General features: G+C 39.4%; 1 protein-coding gene across 1 annotated transcript in view; it reads right to left on the bottom strand.

Moving 5' to 3' along the window:
- The window catches only part of MYH10 (myosin heavy chain 10), a 104,662-nt gene that overhangs the window by 61,348 nt on the left and 21,332 nt on the right, over positions 1-21,982 (bottom strand). The window contains exon 4 of the mRNA XM_075044849.1: positions 4,365-4,392. Coding sequence (XP_074900950.1) covers positions 4,365-4,392 — 28 coding nt within the window. The remainder of the gene's footprint in view (positions 1-4,364; positions 4,393-21,982) is intronic.

Below are 21,982 nucleotides of genomic sequence, written 5' to 3' on the forward strand. Positions count from 1 at the left end.
ACAATGACTAGTCTCTACCAAATGCTGAACCAACCTGGATCATTAGGCACTGTTATTCCTGAGACAAAGCGTGAACAAATCTCCAAGTGTCTATGTAATATCCAAGATAAGACATTCTTTAATGTAGCTACAAAAGTGGTTTAACTAGGTTAGAAAATACACTAAGTGACACCCTTGCAGCTTCACGACACGTCTGGACACAGCTAGCTATTTACTAGAATAGTGACTGCATGAAGGTAACTGCAGGCCTTTCTGGGGAAAGATTGGTATTTCCAATTCCAATGGACAGGTGAAGACAATGAAACAGCCTCAGCTTTAAGTTGCACACTTTCATGCCTAGGGTCAAAAATACCATATGCACCAGTTATAAATCAAGATTCAGTTACTATTGAGTCCAGAAGGATCAAAAGCTTAAGGTCATCTTGCAGATGAGGTAGTAACAAAATTGAAGACAAGTGTTTAAAGGTTTTCCAAGGTAAGTATGAATGTATCACACATTCACTAAGTTAGAAACAAACAAAGGAAGGCACCTGGAAAAGTGCAGAGATGGTCTTTGAAGAAGAAGAACAGAAGAACTGAAACCAAACCCAAAGGCTTGAAATAGCACCAATCTTACACCTAAGAATGCCCTTGAGAGCAGCACTCCTGGCTGTCAAGACAAAAAGGGAGCTGGATCAAGAGACCTAGTAAGGTGTTGTTCAAATACTATTACTTGAGAGCTGATCTAGCCCCCTATTCTAAAGGCCATGGAAGGTAAAAACCCAGGAAACTTGATCAACTACAGGGAGGGAGAGATAGGTGAAGATGCTAACCAGACAGGCCTTCATCAAGCAATGGGAGAGACTTATCTCCAGGATGTACACAAAGACAATTACAGTCAAGGCAGTCAGAGAAAGAAGAACAACAGGCACACCACAACTGTCCACTCATCTAAGTGCACAAGTCAAGGGATGCTTTCTTTCTCACTAGCTAGCTTGAACCACTCCTACTGGAGAAAAGAAAAAGTATTCTGAGGACTTTCAGCTCTACTAAAGATCAGGGTCAATCAGGTGATCCAGGTCCCAAGACAACAGGTTTGGAATGAGATGTCTCAAGACTTTTATGAATTGCCAAAGGAGTTTCTGAAACCACCTCCCGTGCAGTTAAGACACACTCCTTTCACCTTACTTATTCCTGCCTTAGTTTAAGACCTGTAAAACCAGTGGCATGGAAGGGAAATACACACAGTTTACCTCTACGCCACAGAATCAGCAAAGCAATAAGTCCTGGACACTAGCCCACTCTTGATCAAAACAAGAGACCTCCTTTTAGCCTGCTACACAAGGGAGCTTACCATGGCCTTGTTCCATTCATGAAGAGGAATTAACATCCCAGCCAGTCAGATGTCAGGTACTGAGTTTGTAATGCAAACCTGACGAAAGAATACAGCTCTCCCATGAAGCCCATGGGGGAAACCACGTTAGGGACAGTACTGCAGCAGGCAGCTGTCTTTATAGTCTATTTGTTCAAAAGATACATGCAGGAGAATACAAACTGTTTTGATGGCACTTCTCTCTGAATTGGACACATTGCTGAAAAGCAGCCCAAGACAAACCTATTTTAAGAGAAAAGTGTTTATTAACCTGAACAGCAGTCTGGTAACCCCCACTATTCTTTTTTATAGTCAGCATCTAAATGGTGCTGATGGTTAGACAGCATTAGCAAGGTTTCCTGGGCTATGGTGGAACGTTGGTGTTCAACTTCAAGGCAACAGAAACACCATGGATCCTACCATCTATCATATCATATGTCTTCATATTCTCAAAAGGTAAGACCTAGACTGGATGTTCTTTGGTTCTGTACATGCAGTTTGGAGAAACGATGCCTTACCTTTCATAATTCTGAGGCCAGAACGTGGACAGATCTGTCCACATTACTAAGGAAATTTGTATTTCCTTGTAAACCATGTCCAGTGATATTGATCTTTTTAACCTTTTTTTTCTTCACATGGCTGTGTAAGAACTTCAGTAAGAAATGCAGGTTAAAGAAGCAAGACAGCCAATAGAACCTGGAATCTGTGGCTCAGAAATGCAGCTTTATGAAGACTCTGCCACTTCTGTTAATTGTAGCCTTTAATACTGGTACAACCAAGACACTGAATTGAAGGTAGCAAAACTTGTCCAGTGTCATGGTACTAATAGTTTCAGTACTTAGCTTTGTCATATGATTCCAGGACAGTGTTGAAATCCTTTGGAGATGTATTGTTTACTGCTTCTTAGCACCAGCTTCTGAAATTTTACATGGAGTAGATTTGCCACCAACATTTTACATGTCCAACAGAAGAGACGTCCTCAGTGCCATCTCTGAGGGTCTTAATATTAGGACTGCACTCAGAGCAGTCCCCAGCAATTCCAGACTTCAGTACTGGATATGGTCACATTCTCCTGAGGTCTGACTGTAGGGACATACATCCATTCCCCACCTCTCACCATCTGCAAGCAAGCATCCCTCTGCAAAGGAATGTACAGCAAGCAGCTTGTCAACTGCCTAGCCAAGATGGGGAACCTATCACAAGATCCAGATATTTCATGCTTAAGTATGTTATACCAGGCATAAACCAGGATTCAATTATGTATTCAGTACAGAAGGATCAAAAGCTTATGGTAACATTACAGGTGAGGTAATAACAAAATTGAAGACAAGAGAGCTAAAAGGCTTTCCAATTTGCAAATGAACAGATCAAACGCTCATTAAATCCTGTAGCACTGCCATTCCAACCTTTGTGGTCTCAGCTGACCATGCAAAGGAGCGCAAGGTTCAGGCATAGGCACAAAACATGAAGCTACTTCAAAAAATTCACCTGAGGCAAGCTCATACTGTCGAAGCATCCACAAATACACAAGAACAAAGCATTTCTTTTCACTCTGGGATTCCATCCCTGTTTTGAGGGCTGTTTTGTACATTGCACATGAAGTAGTCATCACATGAAAATAGAAGTCCTACTAAGAGCAGGAACCACTGACCTAGAGAAGCCTGTGTTAACTGGATCAACTTTTATCTCAGCTACAGAACTGTATTTGCTTCTGTGTCCTTAAGCCCCATGAATCTTGTACTCATAGTATCCATAGTTCAAAAAAGCATGGCTTGAGAGGATCCACCTTCAGTCTTGTCTAGAGCTTGATAGTTAGAGGCACTTTTGGAGGAAGCAGGAGATGAAGATATGAATCCCTTCATGTCAAGAAGGAAACTGAACGCAGGTCTCTTTCCAGCAATTAATCTAACCATTGAGCTATTTCAGGAAGCAGGCATCCTCACGAACTATGGCCTCAATGCAACTGGTATGCACTGGCACACAGCATGGTCAACTGATCACGTAACCAAGTCAGAGGCATGCAAGGTACCGTATCTTCCCTCTCTCCCTCAGATAATTGAATATGTTAAGTTATACCCAAGACTGCTAACTGCAGGCAGTTTCAGAATGGAGCCAAGGTGTGGTTTCACAACACAGATGAACCATCCTAACCCCCAGGGTGCTACCAACAGGGACAGTTCCCCTCCTGCATGTTCGTACCTCCTGCTTCAGGCTAGCACTCTCCTTTGAGCCCACAGTGTGCAGACCCAGAGAACGAAACTGCTGCAAAGGATTATTTTGTGGCAAGGTCAGTTTTCTCCCAGCTTTGCTCCCTGAACTAGCTTACGCCGGCTGCCAACCCCCAATGCTAGCACAAGAGGCTGCAGAAACACACAGCTTATGTGGTAAAGGAAAGGAAACTGGATCACCTCTTTTAACAGCAGCCCAAAGACAGATTAGCTCGGTAGTGTCATTAACCTGAAAGCACATTCATATTCTGAGTACCCCACCACTGCATTTCCAGATCCCAGAGAAATTTAAGCTGAAGCTAGAAATTTGCTCCTGGGTGGGGCAAATTCAGGTGCACACAGAGAAAGCAAAAGGAAACCTTAATGTCAACTTCAGAGTTCTCCCGTTTGAAGCAGATCCAAAGCTAAGCTGTTGCTCAGCAGTGTTTCTAGACCAACTTTTGATTCACATCCCCCTTGGGCACTACACATTGAGTAGTTAAACAAAGCATTTCAGACAGATGTACACTTTTTAAAAGCTTTTTATTTCTGATTCAGATCTGTTGACTGGCATTTTTAAACTACATTTCGTAAGTAGCACATGCCTATAAAACTTTCAATAAGGTGGTGAATTATGGTATTAGAAGAATATATCCCCATATTAAATATCACTTCATGCTACATCTTTAACCATTAGTCACTGCCTGTCAAGATTAAAGACCAAGTTTTGACTACTACAGCTGTATCAAAGACCCCTTTCACAATACAGATTTCCAAAAATGCCCAAATGAAAAGTGTTCACTTACGTGCAGAGAATTGATTGGTCCTCACGGTCTGCAAAACAAGAACAAACATTGTTACAGTTTTTTTTTATACTGTCCTGTAATTTGCAAGACAGTTTCTTTTAAATGAACATTTAAAAAACACAACTTTTCAGCTTAACAGTTCTAAGGACACTCTCAAGCAATTTTTATAATATCCCTTAAATGTTCCAGTTCACACACACACCCCCCTCAAACAACAGCTTAGACATTCCTGAAAGTTCTGCCATTTCATATAATAAAGCCAAAATTTTGGTTAAATTTAGTAATAATCCATGGTAATATTTTTAACCATCTTTTCAGATAAAGCTGGCCCAACATTTTTATTCTGTATGCACCCTTTCCCAGATTAATCAAATAATTTAGAATCTTAAGTATTAAGTGAGAAGAAAAACAGTTTCAAGTACACAATACTAATGACCAGACACTTGGAAATAGCACTAACATCTCCAGCAAACAAGTGCTTTACTCTACAGCTTTTTTTTTTTCTATTTTAAATTAACATGCAAGCCTGAAGTGCTTCCATAATTTAGCTTATTCATTAAAGACTTGTCAAAAGGAGATCCAGGGAAATACTGAACAGAGCCGAACTCCACAATATGGTGTGGCTCAGCACTTTTGTGACACCCACTGCTGCGCTCACGACCTTTGAGAAGAATGCCTGAAGGTCAGTTATACCCTGCAAGAGGTATTTGATAATTACAGGATCTTTACAGAATATATTTCAACATCATACACTCTATATTAAAAACTATATAATCCAAACATTTAAATATACCTGCAGAAAGTAAAATGTTAAAGGTGTTCTCCACCCCGTTTGAGCCAGGTTTTTCAATGAGTTCAACATCTTTTTCATAAATCTGCATCACAAAGATCTTGCTTTTACACTTCAGCTGTTTGTCACTAGCTCCAAAAGAATCCAATTGCCTCCTGCAAGCTCAGAACCTCAAACAGGTTTTGTGTCTGTTCTGACTGATAATTTGTAATGGATTACATTATAATAAATAAAATCAAGCTTTATTTTGTTCAAGTGTAAAGCTCAGGACTACACATTAGACTCCCTGCCACTCTCCACATACAGCCCTCCTTGAACACAACGCTCTGATGGACCACAGAAAGGGAGTATTTGGTAATGTGATGATCATTATTCCCTCTAGGACACAGAGTCCAGTAGTAGCAGGATGAACAGACAGCTTCTCAGTTGCTACAAGGCAGCTTCCCCACATGCTTAATAGGTTTGAAACAGATCTATGTCCATATATACAGCCTCAATACATTTATGACCATTTCTGGTAAGCAGAGTAATATAAACAACATTTCACATTGTTTCAAAATGGGTCCAGAAAAACTATTGTTCTGAGTTGCAAATTACTGCTGAGTTTTGCAGACTATGAAACCAGTCATCCTATGTAATGAGCTGAGTTCATCACACTGTTGCATAACAACTAGTATTGAAGCATAATTTCTACTTTAGCTAGGTAGCATCTATAAAAAAAATCTCCAGCAGTGAGTTGCGTTTCCTCCCATTATATTGCCTAATGAACAACCCTGCTACAACAACAGTTTGTGTTCAGCCACATCAGCTCCCTGAGCAGGCTTGCCACGCAGCAGCAGAAATACAAGTTTCAGCACAGACAGGCAGGACTGCCGATTGGGGCACAGACACATGGATTTAGATCAGCACTGGCTGCCAGGGAGCCTGGCAACCGGGACATACAGCCAAAATAAAGACAGGCTGCTGTTGAAGTGGCAATCGTGTCCTGTCCCCTTCCTCCAGCTCTGGCAGCACTCATGTCATCAGGGTAGCACAGCCAAGAGGTGAGCAGTAAAGCTCCCTGACAAACTGTTTTTTTGGTTTGATTTGCATTGAGCTGAATCAGTTCCCTCATACGCTGCACAACTATACAAAAAACTGTACTGGTGGAAGGGAGACCTCAGATCCGTTTTCTACACAACAGCCCCAATGTACCTTGGATCAAAAGGCTATCTTCATACAGACACAACGCCTCTAAAAAAACAAACCAGCTAAAAAAGACCTGGTATCAGCAAAATATGGTTATTTTAATTAGTTTATGAATAGAAAGTTTGAAGGACATGAAGTCAAGTCTTTCAAAGCAGGCAGATGCCACCACATCTTGCTGCAGTTGGCTAAACCATAGACTTGCAGACTGCACTGCTGGCAAGTTTTAGACTACATTTTAACATCAAGTATGACAGAAAATACGAGGTGCTTTCTGACTGAAAAATGTTAAAAACATGCAAACAGTTGTACCTTCAACCTCTTGTACTAGCTTGTTCAAAAACTGCAAGAAATACCAGTGATCCTCTTACCCCGTTGTGCAGACAAACTGCACTGGGTTGCACTTGACCAGGAGCGCAAGTCAAGTCCTGCACCCCTGTGACTATCTGTGTCCTGCAAGCAGATGTTACCTCCAAAAATCCTACCTACAGGGTAACAAATAGAGCAGAATGATTGTAGTAGCACAGCAGAAGAATATTAGTTTAGATTATTAAAAGTGGGAAAGAAAATAAGATTGTAAAAGTTGGTGATACACCTGACAAGACCACAGTGATCATTTTCTACTGTCATAATGACATTTACTGGATCATTTTCTACATCTGCATGATGTACAGCAACTCCTGTACAGACACAGCAAAAAAAAAAGAAGGGGGAAGCCTGTGACTGCAAGGAAAAAAAAAAGCTGAGAGTAGGCAAAAGCAGTGGGAGTATGACAACAGAAACAAGAAAACACTCTAAAAATAAAGTTTATGTTCCTCTGGTTTTGATATACAGCAGCCGGTCTTGCAAGTCCTACCAGAAATACCTTTTTGCTACCAGCAGGAGACAAAGCCCAGAACTCCAGCAGCAGTCAGATGTACTGTATGCCCACTTGACAGCATAAACTAGAAAAAGTGCTACTTTCTGACCCTGACCTTTTTCCAGGGGTAGCTAACAGCGACTCATGAACTTCACAGGCAACTCCATATGCCAGCAAAAAATCAAGATAACATAGGACAGTACAGTTCTTTTAGAAGAAAACTGCTGAATGAATGCCAAGTTGGTACCAGGAGTAGAGTGGAAAGTTAATATTTCCTAGCTTTAGTATTTATTGAGACATTTTCTAAAGTGACAACTTGATTTTCCCCTTTCTCACTTCCCAAGAATAACTTCTCTCTGTAATTTTGTCACTGTAGCTAAGCCACTTCAAAAAAATACAGTTGCCTCTAAAGTACAGCTCTTCAGTTTATCACTTCTTAAAAACTTAAGAACACAAGTAACATTTGCCTTGAAATTGAAAGTAGTTTATTTGAAGGCAATGTGCATTTGTCAATGCTTTGTATCATGACATATTTTACCCGTCAGTTTACCATGCAAAGCTAGTGTTCTACAACATGCAAGACACTATAAATGAATTTTCTTATGCAATTAGTCCTAGAGAAAGTCTACAGAGTCCAGACAGTTGTATACATTTTGTCATTGCCAAAATCTCCAGCAAGTGCAGCAGAGCTTTTTTATTTTCTATGTCCGTGAGCATGAACTGACACAGACCCTATAAAGTAAGTTATCTGGTACTCAAATGTTACTCCAAATCCATTTTTCTGTGTCCACCTGGACTCTGAACCTCACAAACTATGAAAATGAAAGCAAGACAACAGCACGCTTCAAGTTTTACCTTCTGATCACTTATGTACGCTAATGGCGAGTTCCCACATCTAGCACTCAGCTAACAATAACAAAAAATTACTGCTTGAAGGCTCAGGATGATGTTTCATATGTTGTCAAATGCCGGATTCCCTTTGTCCCAAGAACAAGAGTTGATCTCACCAACCCATTCCAAAAAAGATTCTGACAAAATTACTAACATGGAAGAGCTATTTATGGTTTGTTTTTATTTTCTCCTCCCCCAAATAACACAACTTATCTGTAGTCTCGATTTCAAAGCAGCTGGTCCCCTTCCTAAAGGCTCCAAGGAGCAGTAACTGCCTATCTGCTAGCCTATCTTTTGAAAGAACTGAGACCTTATCTGGCACTCTTATCTGGGGCAGGGAAGAAGCACTAAACTTCTAATCTTTGGACATATATCTCAACAATACTTTCAAAAAACTGCATGATTCTCTGTGACCCAGCTTCAACCTGAAGGGCAGCAAGCAGGCCACAAGACACATATTTATTTTTTTTATGACAGAGAACGTGCCTAAGTCTTAAAAATAATCTGCCATCCTTTGCAAAATTTTTATAGCATTTTTTTATTAAAGCCACAGTTTTGAGGTGGTTGTTCATGGAAACCTAAAAATATTTGGAAAACACTTAAGTTTCTGCATATGTCTTATGATTCTTAAGAACTGACCAAAACCATCTCTCTCTAGCAAAGTCTTCATGAGATAACATTAGTCTAACATCAGACAAACAGATCTGTAGGAATATATAAAGACTAGACCAATTCAACAAATCCCTTGGGGTTTATAAGCAAATTGCAGTGGTAAAAAGCAGAAAAAGTTAGCAGGCAATCCTCGTCTTCCACCTTTAGAGCAACTGAAATAGGAAATACAAATAAATTACTCATGGACAGCATTAGCAAATTTGACATTAGTTGTCTCTGTTACTCCACGCAAAGGGTGAGAAAGTGTATTGGTCTGGAATGGTTGATTAACTCCAGACAAAGTCACAACGGGTACATTACTTTTTAAGCATGTAAGCAGACAATTTAGTGGGGGAAAAAGAAGCACCTTTAAGACAACTTAGATAACACAACTTTTGCTATCAGCATAAATATATTTCAAGTTACTCCCATATAACTCGATACAGTTTCATTATAAGGCCGAGCCAAACTAACGACTTCCAGTTTCTTAGGGAAAGGTGTCACATTTCTGCCACACCAACAGCACAGTTTCTGTCCTCTGAGCAGACACTGGTGCTTGTCTGACCATAGGTTAAAGCAGCTTGGCTCCTAATCAAGAGACTCAGTCAGTCAGTTTAACTCCACCAGATGAATATAAGCATGAGGACAAGTATGTTGTAAGAGGGGATGAAATAAGAGGACCAAGCTCTTAATTGAAGCTACATCCATGACAGCAACCCTTTTGTTTTAAACCAACACCAAAGTCCCACGGGAATCTATCACTTCAGATACATAGCTTGGATTCAAATATATCCCAAGGTCTTCAAACTACACTGAACATCATAACAGTCAAGTTGCATAGAGAACTGTTACTACAGCATTCCTAATTTGAAAAACAAAGTTTGAAAATTATGCAGAGTCTATGAATAAAAACAAAATTTGATCTTCTGCTTATGAAATAATCTTTCTATAGACTAGCATGTCCTTTTGAATGGAAGAATTTGGAAGCACAAAGGCAATACAACTTGACACTAGCCTTAGGCTGAAGCTCCCCCACCGCTGTAATTCAACTTGAGCTGCCATTGATGTCTGTCTGCTTCCTCTGCCCAGTTTCACCCCATCCTGTTCCTCCTTTTGAACCAGCAGCCGACTGCACAGATGCACGTGATGCTAGTTCAAGTAGCTGATGGAACTAACAAAATTTAGTTTTCAACCAGATCAGCTCCCTGATCCAGTTTATAACGCAGCCACACAAACACTGAAATTAGTGTATAGAAAGTGAGAGAATCACCTCTTGTACCAGCTACCCATGCTCTGATCACCCTAAAGCTACCTCAAAAAGCACACTCCCCAGCTCAGGTGACCTGCAAACCATTCCCAACTGGATATCTGCTGCCAGCAGAAAGTGCCACCTCCTCCATCCCCAGCATATATTCACACTGCCTCCCTTGAGCCAGCACTGGTAGTCACCTACAATGAACCAGTCCATGAGCCATACTAGCAGAAAAGTAATCCTATCAAAATGTGTATCAAAAAGTGGCTAATGGTTAGATCGGCTTATGCTTTATCAAGCTATATATTTAGAATTTGGAAGTATCAGATATTGAACCATTGCTTTCATTCCTGCTCTCCTCCTCCTTCTGCTTCTACCCAAAGGAAGACTGTCACACCTCAAGACAAGAATAAGCTGCTGTGTTTAACACCTACTGTCATAGAGCTGAAAGACATCTTACTGATGCAAGAAGCAGCAGCCACATTAGGGAAACCCAGTCACACAACACTGAACAGTACAAACGCTTTGAAGAGAGGCCAAGGAGAATTACCAGAATACAAGAAGGACAAGAAGAATTACAGCTCGAAAGCCATTTTTCCCTACAATCTCTTAAACCTACTTTGCTCTAGTCTCCCCAGAGGAATATGCTCTGGGGACAGCAAATGGCAGCTCCTCAAACCAACCTGTTGCTTGGCTACAAAGGAGTTGCCATGTTTTCTTGTTTGAAAATCCAGTAAGAACAGATCCTGAGTTTACCTTACTATGTACAGATAATAAAATGCATGAAGTTTTGACTGTCAGAATACAAAACATTTTACTCCATATCCCTTCTCTCACCAAACTATGAAAGGATTTTTTTCCCCAACTAACAGACTAGACCCAACAAAACCCCTGTTAATTTTGGGGAAGGCTCCAGATGTACATTAAACACATTTGTTGGGTAATTGGTTCAGGCAGGATGTTCCGAGAAGTCATAGCTCAAAGTTAGTCTGTCTACAAAGAATTACTGTATTTTAACAAAGCAGCTTTTCTTAAAAGCATGACTTAGTTCTGCTTTGGTCACACTATAGTCATTCATAAATTGATACAAGATAATCAAACAGAAAAGGAAGAATCTGTCATCAAGTTTCCTACCGAAACTCAAAGGCCATAGCATTGCAAACACAGAAATTTTACCACAGAACAGAGCTTACAAGTAAACAGATGCCAACCCTCTACAACTGTCTTTGCTCCAATTGCCCTTTACTATATTGATATTTTAAGTATTGCAAATGCCCAGATCTGCCTTTCTCCCTCACAATTTGACTTGGAATGAATGGAAGAACCCATTTGGAGCTACCCCACACAGTGAACTGCCCAACTAGAAAGCAAATATGCAAATATATGAAAACAATTCCACACATGTATTACCTGCTTTCAGATTTAATGTATCTCCGATTACTTTGACAGCAACTACAATTCTTGTCAAACACAGCAACTTTCATACAAAACATTGACTGTCTCACAATCCTGCCACCCTTCCTATAAGTATCCTCCTTTTTGCATCAAGTCTTTGTTTAGGTAAGAACATGAAGTAAGTGTGCCAAGATAAAAACATTAAGGAAAGCAGTGAAAATGGATGTATGTGAGTATTAACCTGCTTTCCCAATTCCGGTTGAAGAAAAAGTTATGGGCTACTACACTTCCAGCCATCAATCAGCTGGAAATTAGAGAGAGGGAAGCAGCTCTTATTTGCAGGTATGTCAAGGGTTGTCCTTCCCAAAACCCGAGTGCAAGACTCTTGCAGATCATTCATTTTGACATAGCCTTTCCTTTTATCGCTCCAGAGCATGAAATACCTATTCAGCAGTGATAAAATGCCAGCCCCATTTCTGTAGCAGGCATAACCAAAAAAGTTGCTGGTTTTGTTGGGGTGGAAGAAGCAACTTCTTTGGTATTTCTCAAATGGGAGAAATTGTTGTCTTTCTAAAAAGAGGCAGTGGTGTAGGGGGAATGGAGGGCTCTTGTTTATTTTTAGACAGTATTTAATACTCAGGTGCCATAGACCATAAACCAAGAAAAGCTTGGTTCCCTGGTCAATAACCTTGTTTGTTGTGGATGTAAGGCTTGGAAGATCTGTGTGTATTTGCCCTCTACTGTAGGTGAACAGGCTCAAATATCAAACTATTCAAGGACATTTAAAAATTGAATTCCTGACAAGTTTTGTGAAAATGGATCACTGCCTGGAGGAAGGAGACCTTCCTATCAACACAGATTTTGCTGCTGCCAGAGCATTCACAGGACTGGGTCATAAAAGCTACATAACATTATAAAGCACTCAGGTGGTCTGACAATCTACCATTCTTTAATTCCAAGCTCTGAATAACTTTTTATTCCTTTTTTTTTTTTTCTTTAAACCAAGTTCTACTGGACTAAGCATGGAAAGAGATCTGGTTACAGAGATGAAGCATGCCTTTATATTTTGTGTTTGTCTTTAAAATGTTGCCTAGTTACTCCATAAGCTATCATCAAACACTTAACACTATGAAGTGACTTGCAACAAACATCTCTAACAAACCTAACAGGAAGACTGACAGGCACAAGTTTGTTTGCTGAGCACCTACCTTACTGCAGGCCAAATATACCAACACACTTACATTCACAGTGAGATTTCTGCAATAGCACTGTTTATCTTACATTTCACCTCTATCTTTAGTTGTGCAATAATATTTGCTATCTACAGCTTAGTCATTCACTCTTCAATGTACATTCTGCAACTTCACATAAAGACAGGGGCAGTTTACAGGAATAGAGTCGGTATTTTGCTAACAGTAAGCCATTAAATATTCAACTGAACTTTTCAGAAAGCATGTAATTTGCTAACACTATAAAGCTGACATTTCAAGTTATCATACCTAAATTTAATCAAGCCAGTACTGACTCTTTAAGGAAGCTGAACCTACACATGCTCAAAGCCTCTGATGTGATACATTCACCAGTGCTAAAGGAGCAGGACAATATCATTGTCAGGTTACTCTGTGGGAGGCTGCAGGTGACTAAAAGGATGGAGACACCACAGATATCTTAAAGAAAGGCAAGTAGGATCATTGCACTGTCCTTCTAAAAGCTGGAAGGAACCTCTAGAGGTCAGAAATTATCAAGGACACTGGCGTTCTTTAGGGGAAAACCATCTCTCAATGTACCTTGAAACTGCATTTATCTTTTTCTTCTTGCCTTGTCATCATCAGCTTATTCATTTGTTGGTCAGTTTTTACATCCAAGTCTTACTTCTTTGAAACTGTTAAGCAATGAACTTGCAAAAATTCTCATTCTTTGTCCTAAAACTTTTAACACTAATTAATACTAGAAGCAAGATCAAAGTCAGGTGCACTCCACTTCTCATGGGTATCCAGTGGTTTTAAGATTTAGAATAATATTTATTGGTTTTGCTTCATCAGTGCTCCGACACTTTTCCCACAAAACACTGGAAGCCCCCAATGCTGGCTCAGATACCAGTCCATGAAGAATTACATCAAAACTCCCCCTGCAGCCCAATGCTATCCATTTCAAAGACAAATACAACAGTGCTGTTTTAAATCAACTCCCAACTCCCAACTTTGTCTCTTTACCTAGTATTTCCCATATAGAGTGATACAAGACAGAGACAGCCAGCATCTACTACATTTCCTCTACCTAGAAACCAGCCTCTGAGAAAGCTGTCAGATCAAACTGCCACAAACAACTTTTGACAGACCATTATTTCACTCTTGCCACTTTTATGTACTTCATCTAATTACTCCAAGATACTCCTGAATCTTTAGCAAAGGCCTGAGAAAGCACCTCTTCTCTGTGGGGTGGGGGCATTGACGTACAGTCTATAGGTGTTCCTGCTACTTGAGAAGTTAAAATAACAAAAACTTTTTTTTTTTAAAGTGGTTCTATCCCTTACTCTAAAAGATGCAAGATTTGAGAGAAATCACAACAGCCATACTTCAGTTTTGCTTGCTGACTGACTGCTAAGTATGTTAAGTTAATCATTATCAAACAAAGCATAGCAGAGGTCAGTCAAATCCCAGTCACGGTTTACCCTGCAACTTGTTTACGGTGAACCATAGCACTGAATACAAGTGTTTCTTGCATGTCTACAGCAGACTTCATGACCACACTCATTCACTCACTCACCCCAGACAGCTCAAGCTGCTACACTCCAGCACAGACATAGCACAAGTGGCTAACCTAACACAGCATCATCAAACCCTGGAAGAATAAGCCAAGCTATGAATTGAGGCTATTTTAGAGGTCACGAATTAGGTATTTGCAACATTAGCTTGAAATTACCCACATTCCTAAAGAAAAAATTGTGACATTTGTTTTCAGAGTTGCTAGCCAGGGCTGAATCAGCATAAAAGGAGAAAACAAATAGCTGTTAGACTATGTCCTGCCCACTTAATGAAACTGTGGGTAGCTTCTCCATTACATACCAGATAGAATTTTAATTTTATTTTTTATTTTTTTTTTAGTCCTCATTAAGTTTGAAGAAGCTCAACCATGGTTTATGTTTTCACTGGCAGTCCTTCACTACCTTTATTAACCATCATTGAGAAGCTTTAGTAAGTCTAACTTAGAAATTAAAACAGAGTTGCTACATTTGTGAGTAGAAGTTAATAGGTAACACATTCCTTCCTGAATAAATTAATTCAAACAGGTACAGATTTATAACAAGACTTACAAACACCCCCAATTTATTATGCAATACCAAATTTATTTAGCCCTTTGAAACAGGCGACTGCTGTAGTTTAGGAGGCAAGCGGAGAATGTGCTCCATTTGGAGAAAGACCTTCGGTTTGGAGAAAGACCAGAGAACACTGCACAGTCCCAAGGGTTGATCCACACTGTGAGTAACAGCTGAAATGTACAAACTGCCCATACACGAAGAGGAAAACAACTCTGACTGTGAAAGTGCTCCTGATGCACCACACCATCAAGCCAGTGGGGCCAGCTACAACTTACGTGACTGATTTACCGTCAAAGCCAACGACTGGTTCTCACACAAGTGTTTAATGCAACTTAGCTGAAGGGCAGTAACAATCCATAAGGCAGCAACTTCTTAAACTGCTCCAGCTAGAGCTGCAAGGACTTGCTTGCTTATGCTTATTGTTCTTCAGATGACACAGATGAGCTGTTCTCAGCCTTCCTGATTTGTGGCTCTCAAAGAGCTTTCCCAGTAGAAACGAGCAGCTCCTAAATCTTATACACAGGCCATCCCTATACTTACTTTTCAGTTTTTATTTGCACACTGCTTAGAAGTAAGCTAAGAGTAGTAGTAGTTGGCAAGCCACAGGCTGGAAAAGGTTTAAATAAACTGTATTCAGCATAGCAGTAGTTTCTATTCTCCATCAAGCCTGCTTCAGTTGTTCTGTTCCCGCATGTAGTACAATTTTGCCTAGAAAAAGATACATTGTTAACCGAAACAATGATTCAAGGAGGTCCTCTAACTGTAATATCTGCCATTTAAGCTCACTCATTAAACTTTTGTTCTTTTCCTTCCCAAACAAATAAGCAAGCACAAACCACTTAAAACTGGCTGTGAGCCAATTTTGACTCTAGTGGGCTCTTCCTAAGCTGTTCCATTATGCCTGAACTCCACAAGTTTGGAAAGATCGCAAGTATGATAACAGTACATAGCTAGGCTTTCTAACTTCAACACAACATGGTCAGTGGTTTGGCTTTTTGTTCTCAGCCACACATTGGACAGGACACAGATCATCTAGCACATCATTCTACTCCCAGTAAGGTCAGCCACACTACACACACCAGTGATTTTAACACATCACCTAGCAATAGCTAGGCTAAGAAGTTGTAAGCATTTTTCTGACAGATATTTTCTAAGACTCATAACAAGCCTTTTGATAAGTATGTTTATCTGAAAATATTTTAAGTCCCAGATTTGCTGTATAGACTTCTTATACCTCTGTTTTTCAGCAGTGGAGTCGTTTTATTACTTCTTCCAATCACTGAGCAACATCAAGAAGTGCTAAAACACTTTCCCAAGAGAACATGTAAAAGCCACTATTACAGTCTCATGAGACATTTCAGGAGACAAGAGCTCATGAGCTTCCACCACTTTACATGCCAAACTGTTGAGGCTACCTTGTGAGTGTGGAAAGGTACAGCACAACCAACTTCACAGGCAGTGCAATGTTCAAGATAAACATTTGTCTACAGTTAAGATTGAGGGGGGGGGAATGGATATCTCAAGTTAAGTGAAACAGTTCAAACACTAAAATCCTTTCCTCAAAGGACCCAAGTTAATGCTACTTTCTTATATTTTAAACACAGACTTCCTTTAGGTTTGATACTGAATAGGGTTGGTTTTTGGTTTTTTTTTTTTTTTTTTTGAGAAGTTCAGCAACTCAGAGGACAGACACCACACTTTACCTACCCTCTTGTGCCTAAATGACCATTAAGTTTCCAATAAACTCTATTGCTGCACAACAATTTGAAACTGCACAACATAAATCAGTCCTTCAGCTTTCAGAGAAAAATTCACAGGTATATTCATATCTCCTTTCCTTTGGAGGGAAGATATTGACCTTCATTTCTTTAAGGTCAAAACAGCTTTTACTCTTATGCACTTATGCACACACACAGGCATCATCTTCTCCCTTTTGCAGTTTTTCTAAACATGAGCATCATATATTCCTTATGCTATTTACAGGGGTGGGGAAATCCTTAAAATCCTCTTCTCTCTCTCCGTTGAGCACATAGACCTGACACAAACATTTGTGCTGGAAGTACAAAGGACTAACATTTATTTGATAGTTTCACTGTATCTGCTGATAATTAGAGTAATCCTTTCCTATTAGAAATGGTCATGAACAATCATTGTTTACAAAATGGATTTGACTGGTGGGTTTGTTTTGGTTTGATTTTCCTACATAGCTTAATACTGTTTCCATCTAAAAATCTAGCATCTATTACTGTAAGGGGGGATAATATCTCCCTATAGAGAGCAGGAGGCAAACAGGAGGAGCATTTCCCCAACTACAACTCTTCTCCACCCATTTTCAGCACCTAATACCCCCCTTCTTCCAGCCTTAGTCTTCTATAAAAAAAGGTATTTGAAAAACAAGGATACAAGAAAGATAATCATTGTAGAAATTTTTGACCCAGTAACTGCTGTGAACTCATTCCTGAACTAAAGACAATGTTTCCCTGGGGTTTTGTGGAAAAAAACTTAACGTCATCTTTTAAATCTACTTCATTTGAGATGCTGAATGTCACCATGAACAGCTACTGCTTTAAAGAGATATGATAGCATTTTACCAGCTGCCTCTTCTCAGCCACTTTAACACTTCAATGTAGTAAGAAATAATACTTATGAAAAGCACCCCAGTAAAGACTAATTAAGCTCCATGCAGTCATAATAAACTAACAGCAGTCCTACAATTTCCAATAGTCTCATCAGCCTCTTAAAAGTCAGCTGCAGCAGATTCCTGCACCCCTATGACCCCCATGCACTGCACAGTGAGGCACACACACTAACCCATCACACCCCAAACCCTCCGGTGTTATGAAGACATAGATGATTACCATCTAACCCATGTGCACTTTTATATGCAGGTTACAAAGTAAACTTACTGATATAGCAAGATAGACCACATACAATCGGAATCAGTATCACACTCCAACAGCTGATAACACAAGGACCAAAATTAGCAGGTAAGGATGATTCCCTACAACACTTTCACAGTAGCCAGCAAATTCTTCTGCAGTTTCCTGATCCATTATCCTCAGACTTCAAGTTCCTGTATTCCTCAAATGACTTTTTGGACAAGCATAGGCTTTCAGCACCCACAATATCCTGAGGCGCAGAATACCAGAGTTTAGCTATGCTGTTAAAAAAAATTACTTTTTATTGTTTTGAACATGTCATTTGCGAATTTCAAGTAACGACCCTTTGTTCTTGTATAGGAAGAGATGGGGTGGGGGGAGGATCATCATTCCTTCTCCCTGTGCCACTTCAGATTTAGACTTCTGTTCTATCTGACCTGAATTACCATTTCCAGGCTGCATACAGTCTTGTTAATTTCAGTTGTTTTTTTTTTAATGTCTTCCTGTCATATTTCCTCTTTGCCCAAAGCAGGGAAGGCCAGATCTACACAAAGCACTGAAGATAAAATGTATTATAAGTCTATGGCAAAAGGGTTTCCTGGTTTGATCCCTTTTCCAGTTATTGCTCATGTTCTCTACCTGATTGATAACCATTGCTGAACACTGCCTTTAGATTTCCACAGATCTGTTTCATTCCCTACAGCTCCTACTCAAGCAGTAGCAGGTCCAACACTACTAACAAAGTTCATTCCCCCAGTACACCACAATTGTGGAGCAGTGCACATGGAGCCTCCCATGCTATTTTAACCTCCTATACATTCTGAAGTACAGTTCTTTACATCAGGCTCTCATTTTTGCTACCCTGGATAACAATGTAAGCCAAGCATCCCCTCACAACCCCTTCTCTTCTCCAGGCAAGACATTTATAAACAAGAAGCGTGAACATGATGAGTGCAGGTTCCACGGGGTTATCACAGCAATAACCCTGACAAGGGTTATTGTGTGGACAAGATTGGTCAATCTTTAACCAGTTCTTTATGTATATGAAGACCTTTCCTCATATTGCAGTTACTTAAGAGCCTCTGGTTAGGATTGTTATCAAGTTACTTTTGGAAAGCCACATAGGCCCTATCAGTTAGCCCTCCCTTGTCCATACATTGATCTGTGCATGAATCTGTATGCATGAGGCATGACCTCTCTTTAGAAAACCCATATGGATTCTTTATGTATGATTATATGTGTATGTATGTTCCTGCAAAGGCTAGTTTTATACTTTGGAACAGTTTCTACTGACATATTTGACACCTAACATGAGTATACGGGTCTTCAGATTCCCAGATCTGTAAAGGAATCTCAAAGAGATGGCACCCAGTAGCTAACATCTGGGCGCTTTAGTACCAAATGTTTTGTGCCAAATGCAGCACAGTTATTATAGCACCCAGTCAGCTACTCCATCTCTGAGATTAAGAAATTAGTTCTTGCAGTTTGCTGCCATCATTTTTCTATATACTAACCCTTCAGTTCGAGAGTGATTCCCTGATGTTTTCCTCAAAGGAATATCCCCAGCCTGAGAACTTCCCCAAACAACATCTTAGCAGACACACATAAAGAGGTAGTCACAATTTTCCCACTTTTTCTTCTGGGCCTTCCTTCTACACATCATCTGATGGCTTTACCATCACCCTGAAAAAGCCCTAGAATACAATAATTTTAATGCCCTGGAGTATTCAGAAAGCCATGAGCTTTTATTCACCTTGCTTTATGAAACAGCATACTAAAGGTGCACAACATCTCACAACTCAATCACTGAGGAACGTACACAAAGTCTGTCAGGAGTACCTAAGCAGCCAAATACCTGAAAGCATCAAGTATGGACAAGTGAAAAGAAGCTAGGTACACACTGAGCTATAAATTGGCAATCGTGTTGGTGATGTGAGCCTTGGGTTATTGAAGACAAAGAGCAGAACACCACCAGCCCCTCACCACTTCTCTCCAGTTGCTAAGTGATAAAAATTGCTCCTGCTTCTTGTTGCTTTCTTACCAGAGTATACCAAAGAAACTAAGTAAAGAAGGGGGAGGAAAAAGGAGCTACTGCAATTGCTAACAGTAGCAGCTATACAATAGCTAAGCTTTTACTTCAACACCCCAGAGGAATGCAGACATGACTTACAAAAACCAGTCATTGTGCAAAACACGCAACACCTAGGAGTGCTGTCACAGTGCAATGTGCTGTCAAGATTAGAAGATATTTAAGTTTTTGTTGCACAAGCAATAATATCTTGACGTATGTCATCTGAAGGCTAAAGCCAAGCAGAAGTGAATTATCCATTTCACAACTACCTAGAAATAAATGGAGCTTAAATTAAACTAAAGCTTCAGAATAGAAGCAGGTGCTGGCTGAGTAATATGCACAAAATGATTCATCTTATGAATGATTTCATAAGTTGGATGCACTTAGTCTTGAATTCCTGTCTGTAGGCTATCACAGTCACAATTCAATTATAATGCCAGCTTGCATAGCAAGTTTTAAAATTAAAATCATCAGTTGGTCAGAGTATCAACCAAAAAAATCATGGAACTGCCTAATCTGCTGCAACACTTCACTTCAGAAGTGGGGAGAAAACAGCCAAGGCACCAAATAAACTAAGAATTCTTTATGTAACAAATGTCACTCCTATCTCATTTTTAAATATAAAGAAAGTTAGTTCTTGTAGTTATGCAAAAAAAAAATTTAAGTCAACCACTTCAAGTAACACTTCTAAGCAACTAAGCCTTAAGAAAAGAGTTGTTTACTGTAAATATCATCATGCCTAATTAAGTTTGTAACCTTGAGGTTGAACAGCAATAAAGAACAGGGATCCAAACACATTTTGACACAGAGAAAGACAAAAGGTTAGGAACTGTTGTCACAAGCACTAAAGTACTAAAACTTTTCCAATAGTAACAAAAAAGTTAAGAAAAAGACATGATAGTATATTATAATCTATTTCTAGAAACCAAGTTCAATTGAGTTTGTTCAATAAGTAATTGCTACTGATGTTATTAAGAGATGGTCTAGCAAGGGGCTATAATTTAAATCATGAAAATAACTTCACAGTCACTTAAGCACACAGATTTAATATCAAGAGACAGAATGGAAGAAAGAGGGGAAGGGGATGAAATATTGCACAATAGGTTCAGCTGACAGAAGCATTTCTCATTTTTCTTCAAATTCAAAGTAACGAGACAGAAGACTTTCAGCATGATGGATTTCATTTTTTTCTACTTCATTTCTTGCTTCAAGAACCTCTTTCCCTCCACTCAGCCATTAAGACCACTCTATATTACGTTCCTATTGGTATACAAACCAATCTTGATGTTAATGTTATTGTCACCTAAGTATTTATATACCACACCAGCCTGATTGGACAAAGTGAAAACACAGAAATCACAGGGTAACAATAAAAGAGACCTATAAATCCTTCACATTACATTTACCAAGCAGCTAGTTCTGTTTAAATTGCCATACTACACTTTGTAACTAGTTAAAAAGGTTTGGGGAATCTTTTGGTAAGTCAAGATGTAATGAAAATATCAAGAATATTAATTGCACATATATGAGGTTCTATATACTCCTCACATAACGGAGAATACTAGTCATCACTCTCAGGCTTTTTAGTCTCAGAGCAATTTTTTCCTCTTCCATTTGAAGATTTAATAGACCTTTAAAGAAAAGAGTTGTCATATTTTAGTTTCAATTATTTTCTTCCATATCTTGGAGGGGGAGGGGCAAAGGTCCCCAAAGGGAGGACTTAAATCTAGATTAACTAAAAATATAGAAGAATATGATGTTTTTTAAGAGAGAAGTATTGCATCTATAGGCAGTACTGGCTTCTCCAACACCAAGTGTTCATGTATTATGCTGTTTCCGATAAACCTTCTCTGCAACAGGATTAAAGGCAGTCCTAAAATATCAGTGCTAATTTAGTGCTCATCAAGATGTCCTCAGGGAAACAGGATAAAAAGGAGAGACTAAGCATAATTATACAAGAGTAATATTAGTAGGCAAGCTGGTCTTTGGCAACAAAAAGCAAACAAGTTTTCCTTAATATTTCTTCCAAAGCACTTTTAAGAGTCAGTGAATAAACAGGCATAATAAAACAATGCCATACTTCCTCTAGAAATACAGTGGGAGAATAGGGAGGAGGGAGAAGAGAAAGCCAAGTATGGTAAAAGCACTAGAGAAAACTGTATGTTAGTACTGCTTTCACACAATCCAATCTCCATTGCCAGTAAAATAGTCATAGATGAACCATTAGACTTACACAATTAGTTTTCTTAAAGAAAATCATAGTCCCTGTCAAAACATTTTCTTCTTGCTGCTTATAACTTTTAGCATTACAGACCACTAGCAAGTC

The sequence above is a fragment of the Buteo buteo genome, chromosome 13, assembly GCF_964188355.1.
Source record: "Buteo buteo chromosome 13, bButBut1.hap1.1, whole genome shotgun sequence".
Lineage (NCBI taxonomy): Eukaryota > Metazoa > Chordata > Aves > Accipitriformes > Accipitridae > Buteo > Buteo buteo.